A 6,000-nucleotide genomic window follows, 5' to 3' on the forward strand; every position below is an offset into this window, starting at 1 on the left:
CTGGCAGACCACTCCTTCTAATCTCCTTTGCTGGGTCTTGTTTCCCAGCCTTGCCAATCCCCCGAGGCTTTGTCTTCTTCACTTTCTACAACCTCTCAGTGGTTTATCAGCTCCCCAGAGTTCAGTCATACAGATGACTTCATACAAATGACCGTGCATCCAGCTTCAGTCTCCTGAGCTCCAGTCCGGCTGCCTGTTTGACATTCCCCTGGCTTTTCTTGTGGGCATCTTAAATTCAGCATGCCAAGGCAGAGCTCATTACTAGTGCTCCACGACCCGCTCCTCGCTCTGACATCCATATTCCTGTCACAGCTACCTCTTCTTTCAGTCACCACCAAAGTGCGCAAGCTCAGAGGGGCTCCTGACATCCCCCGATGTCGTCCCTGGTTACCGCATGCCTCCATGCACGCACGTACTCACCAGCCCAGGTCAGAGGCCTTGTGGTGTCTCACCTGGTCTGGTAAAGTAGCCCTCTCTAATCGAGGCCCTTTCTTCCAAGCTTCACAAAAGTCCTGTTGCTGAGGCACAGCTTCTTTTTGCTGCTCAGAGGCTGTCCAGCAGTGGCGTGTTTTTCCCCTTCACACACTGGAAGTTCCCACCAAACTGGCCTGATTGCTGTTAACCAAGCCTTTGCACAAGCTGTGCCCCGTGCTTGGGATGTCCCCCCATCCCGCTCTCTGCCTCTTGGGAGTCTTAGCTTTCTTTAAAACTAAGCTCATTATTTTTGTTCAGTCATTTCAGTCACGTCCGACTCTCTGGGACCCCATTCAGGGTTTTCTTGGCAGAGCTACAGGAGTGATTTGCCATTTTATTCTCCACCTCATTTTACAAATGAGGAAACTGAGGCAAATAGGGTGAAGTGACTTGCCCAGAATCACACAGCTAGTCGGTGTCTAAAGCCAGATTTGAACTCAGGTCTTCCTAACTCCAGGCACAGTGTTGTGTCTACTGCATCACCAGCTGCCCCCTCAGCTCAAGTGCCACCTCCTGTATGAGGCCTCTTCTGACTTCCGACCCCCCCCCCCCCCCAAGCAGTCTCGTCTTTGCTCGGTACCACCTGTTGTGTATTTGCTCGTGTGTGTGTGTGTGTGTGTGTGTGTGTGTGTGTGTGTGTGTGTTGTGTGTTGTCATCCCCACTAAATCGTAGGCTCTAATAAGTGCTTAGTCAATGCTTTTTATGTTATGTGTTTTAGGGCAAACCCACAGAGGCTTCCGTAGAAGCCAGAATTCAAGAATATGGTGAATTAGATGCTAAAGATTACATTCCAGGGGCAGAAGTTCTTGAGGTTGAGAAAAAGGAAGCAGATGAAGAGGATGATGATGGTGAGTGGCTTCGTTATTTGGTGTGGAAATCACTTATATGAGCCTTGAGTGCTTCATGGCCTCACACATGTAGAGTCAAGGCCAACCCACCTCCTTTTACATGGGATGACCCTGACTGGGGTCTGACTCACTGCTAACACAGCATTTCAGCAAAGACCACTCTCTGATACAAAGAGGGTTTTGGGGGGGTGGGGGTTACTGATGGAGGGGTTTCCTCACAGATCCAGCTGTCTCTCATCTGAACCTGGTACAGGGGGAGCTGGGAAGATAAAGCAGGTTCTGGACCTGGTGTGGGACGCTCCCAAAGCTAGAGGGTGGCTTAGGTTTGGTCCTAGTTTTTAGTTCTTTTCACATTTGTTTTCCATAAACAACCTCTATTAAGACGAGGCGGGGGCAGCTAGGTGGCGCAGAGGATAGAGCACCGGCCCTGGAGTCAGGAGTACCCGAGTTCAAATCTGCCCTCAGACACTTAACACTTACTGGATGTGTGACCCTGGGCAAGTCACTTAACCCCAATTGCCTCACTTAAAAAAAAAAAAAAGACATGAGGCAGAACTGTGTGGCTGGGTGAATTGGGTACCCTTGTGCTGTTACAGGTATGTTCACTTAAAATTAACCTGGTTGGGCCAGCTTTACTCGCGCTTCCTTGGCTGGAGATGGCATTCTGCCCTCACCAACCTAGGGTTTCCTTTGCCTGATTAACCTTGATACGTGGGAGTGAGCTGGGAGCCTCTTGTGGTAACATCCCATTCCTCTCCATCCAGATGGGTGGGAAAGCGCCAGCCTCAGCGAAGAGGAGGATGACGACGAAGATGGCGAGTGGATCCAGGTGCACCACTCCTCCGACGAAGAGCAGCAGGAAATAGTAGGTCTTCAGACTCCGTTCTAAGTCATTAGAAGTTGTTAGGCCAGGGCTGCTTTGCCCGGGTCGGTCGATGCAGAGGAAGTCTTAAGACGTGAATGGTCAAGCCGCCTTTTGTGTCCGTGACCTCCGTGTGTTTAGTCATTGCCCATTTAACGTCTGTCTGTCTGTCTGTCTACAAGGCTGAGAAGCTAAAGAATGTGCCAGTGGAGGAGCGAAAGGCCAAGGCAGCTGCAGTAAGCACCAGCAGGGTTCTAACCCAAGAAGACTTTAAGAAAATCCGCCTGGCCCAGCTGAGGAAAGAAATGGATGCCGCCCCGGGGAAAGCCCAGAAGAGGAAGAATTTTGAAATAGACAGCGATGAGGAAGAGAGGTAACGCATGGCGCACCACACCCAAGATGGAGGGCTGGCGGGCAGCGGAGGGGGAAGGAGCTCCCGTTGTTATTTGCTGACCCTTTTCTTGGTGGTGTCTTTTCTTCCCCCAGGGGAGAGCTGCTGTCCTTGAGGGACATTGAACATCTCCATAAAAAACCCAAGTCTGACAAAGAGACGAGGCTGGCGACTGCCATGGTGAGGGGCCTCAGAGAGGCCGAGGGATGGGAAATTGGGAGGCCCCTAGATTTGAGCCCAGCTTGCCAGGACCTTGGCATGGCCAGGGATGCCACCGCCTCTTAGTTACGCATCCATAAAATGTTCCATCTCTAAATCTATGGCTCAGATAGCAGCGGGATTGACAGAAATCACACCACTTGGCTTCATATGTTGTAGATAATCATGAGTGCAGGAAGCAACACTTGTTAGGCACTTGTTGAACTCTAGTAAGTGCTAACATTTGTGTAGCTATTTAAGGGTTATAAAGTGCTCACAACAGCCCTTCGAGGTGGGTGCTAATATTATACCCATTTTAAAGATAAAGAAACTGAGGGAGACAGAAGTTAAGTGACTTACCCAGGAATACACAGCAAGGATCTGTGGCAGGATTTGAACTCAGGTCTTCCTTGCACCATGTCTAGGGTTTTATCCACTGTGGCTCCTGCCCCCCAACTGCTTATAGATCTTAATGTTTGTACCAGTATTGAAATTTATCTCTGAGTACCTTGGGTGGAAAAAATTCTAAATGTGGCAAAGAGTATGAAATAAATAGGAAGAGAGAAGAGGGGCCTGTTATTTTGAAAGAAAAAATAACCTTTTTGTCTTAAAAGGCCGGGAAGACAGACAGGAAAGAATTTGTAAAGAAGAAAACCAAACTGAACCCCTTTGCCAGTTCTACAAATAAGGAAAAGAAAAAACAGAAGAATTTTATGATGATGCGGTACAGCCATAACATCCGATCTAAAACCAAACGTTCCTTCAGAGAAAAACAGGTGAGCTGGGATCCATGCTTGAGGAACTGGCCCGGCTCTGCCCACGGAAGTGAGGCGGCTCTCCCTCTGATAAATCCATACCAGCTCTTAAATAATTCAGCTTTGTACAGCGTGGTAGAAAAGGCCCAAGTGAGGAGACCCGAGCTCTGGGCCTCGTTCTCTCAGTCAGTGTCTTCGGAACCTCTGCTGACTCACTTAGGGGTTGATTAAGTGATCTCTGACGTACTTCCAACCCTTGGGATTTTAGGATTGGGGGTGGGGAGTACCCTCATCCGCCCCTTCACGACTGTTAGTGGCCCGGGGCAAAAGTTCCTAGTCTGCCTCAGCTGTCCACAGCGGTATGGGCAGTACCTGACGAGCAGCTGTGTTCTCCACTTGAAATATTCCCGAGAGTCTGCGCCGATGTCTGAAGACCAAGGTTACAAAATGCAGGGGCTTCCCTTGGGAGTTGACGAGATCGAGGGCATGACCAGCTCAGTGTCTGCTTGTGGCACGATGGAGCGCGGAGGTCACTGGAAATGAGCAAGTCGAGGGACTGGGAGTTCAGGGTGTTTGAAGAATCAGTCTGTGTGTTGACGACCCCTAAAACAGCACAGGAGTTGGGAGGAGAGTGTCCCGGAGATGGGTCTCCCTGGCTGGTGGCCTTGCAAAGGAGGACTAGGCAGCTGCGGGTAAATGTCAGCCTTAGCTGCGCCGGTGCCCATCCAAATGCTGCATCTCCCTATTTCACAGCCTGGAGACGCATTGAGCACACATTTCCAAGAGAGTTTCATTAATGTGGCGTCTTGGGAGTTGCTAATCAAATGCTCTTCCAGCTTTCTAACTACTCCATGCAAGTTTCCCTGGCAGAATTCTTTAATGATATAATCACCTCATAGTGGGATCTACTAAAGGGAGGTGGAATGCTTGATTACCTTTGATTTCTTTTCTTTAATCTTCCAGCTGGCTCTACGGGACGCACTTTTGAAAAAGAGGAAAAAGCTAATGAAGTAACCTTCACATGGGGCTGACACGGGCCATCTTGGCAGTGTTGCTTTGAAATTGCAAGGGGCTCTTGTTGACATTGGAAAGGATGGGAGCTCTATGTTGGAAGGTGCCAACTCAGAACCTCACAGCTGGAAGAGACCTCCAGTCATCTGCCCAGCCCAAATCCTACGCAGCGGGAATCCCCAGCCTCACATCCATCCTGAGAACTGGTCACTCTGGTGCTTAATGGTCACCTTGGAGAGGATGCCCTCATTGACTGCACAAAATGTCATATTTGTTCAGAGTACTTTTATTTTGGAGATGGAACATTGCCAACATCTGTAAAAATTTATAGAAAAGAAATAAATTATTTGTCCAGTGGACATCTATTTCATTGGTCAGCCCAGGATAGCATGGTGCAGATGTAAGCCCTGTCTTGAAAAACGACCTTGTGTTTGCCCGATGAGTCTGCTGACTGACCTACACACACTTGGGAGCACTACTATAATTCATGCCAAAGGGTTAAATATTTTTTTAATGTGCATAAGGAAATAATTGGTGAAAATCTTGCTTTTTAAAAAAATAAACCAAATTGTACGTAATTGTCTTGAATTTCTCTGGTTTGCTTCTTGAGTGCCACCTTTCTTGAGAAAGTTTTCCCTCACATCCTTTTTAAAAAATGTGTTTTTATGAATATCATTTATTTTTTAAATTATGGACATTGTTTATTAAAAATATTTTTATTGATATTTATTTTTACATTGCCTAGATTTTATCCTGTATCCCTCTCCATCACAGAGAGCCATCTCTTATAAGAATTTATCATTTAAAGAAGGAAGAGAAAAATTCAATAAAATTGGCCAATACTTTGAAAAAAACCCGACATCTGTATGATATTCCATGCCTGGAGACATCTCCCATCTCCTACCACCTCTGCAAAGGAGTATGGGGAGGTATCTTCTCTTGTCCTTTCTTGTCTGGTAGCTGAAAGAGAACCATGGCACCTCCCCATTGTGTGTTTATTGATTGGGAAGCTTAGAGTCTGAGCTGAAAAGACCTTCCAAAGCCATTTCATTGCCCACACGCCTGACCAAGAGTCTTTTCTGCAGCATTGTTGCTGCCCAGTGACCATCTAGCTCCAGGGAGAGGGAAAAGCAGCCCAGTGCTCTCTGGGAACATCTCCAACATTTTAGAAATCTTGTCTTTACATCAAGCATAAATTTGACTCGGTAACTGCCCCATTGTAATTGGCCCCCTGGGGGGGCAAGCAGAATAAGTAGATGTTACCATTTGTCCACATTAAGAGCTCTTCAGAAGACAGTCATTACATCTCCCCCCAAGTCTCACCAAGTTCTTGTCGGACATGATCTCAAGGCCTTTCACCCTCCCTGCTTGCACTCCTGTGGACACCCTCTGGCTGTATAATGTCCCTTCCTAAAGGGAGGTAGCCAGAAATACGGGTACTAAAGATGTGTTGGGACTAG

The 6,000-nt window shown here is 47.7% G+C and overlaps 1 protein-coding gene across 1 annotated transcript in view; it reads left to right on the top strand.

Moving 5' to 3' along the window:
- Positions 1-5,118, top strand: part of SDAD1 (SDA1 domain containing 1) — a 32,884-nt gene extending 27,766 nt beyond the window's left edge. Inside the window, exons 17-22 of the mRNA XM_043972766.1 lie at positions 1,194-1,323; positions 2,088-2,188; positions 2,368-2,558; positions 2,672-2,756; positions 3,389-3,550; positions 4,493-5,118. Of these exons, the coding sequence (XP_043828701.1) occupies positions 1,194-1,323; positions 2,088-2,188; positions 2,368-2,558; positions 2,672-2,756; positions 3,389-3,550; positions 4,493-4,543 (720 nt within the window). The 3' untranslated portion in view covers positions 4,544-5,118. The remainder of the gene's footprint in view (positions 1-1,193; positions 1,324-2,087; positions 2,189-2,367; positions 2,559-2,671; positions 2,757-3,388; positions 3,551-4,492) is intronic.
- The last annotated feature ends 882 nt before the right edge of the window (positions 5,119-6,000 follow it).

This window comes from Dromiciops gliroides, chromosome 6, assembly GCF_019393635.1.
Source record: "Dromiciops gliroides isolate mDroGli1 chromosome 6, mDroGli1.pri, whole genome shotgun sequence".
In the NCBI taxonomy this organism is placed as follows: Eukaryota; Metazoa; Chordata; class Mammalia; order Microbiotheria; family Microbiotheriidae; genus Dromiciops; species Dromiciops gliroides.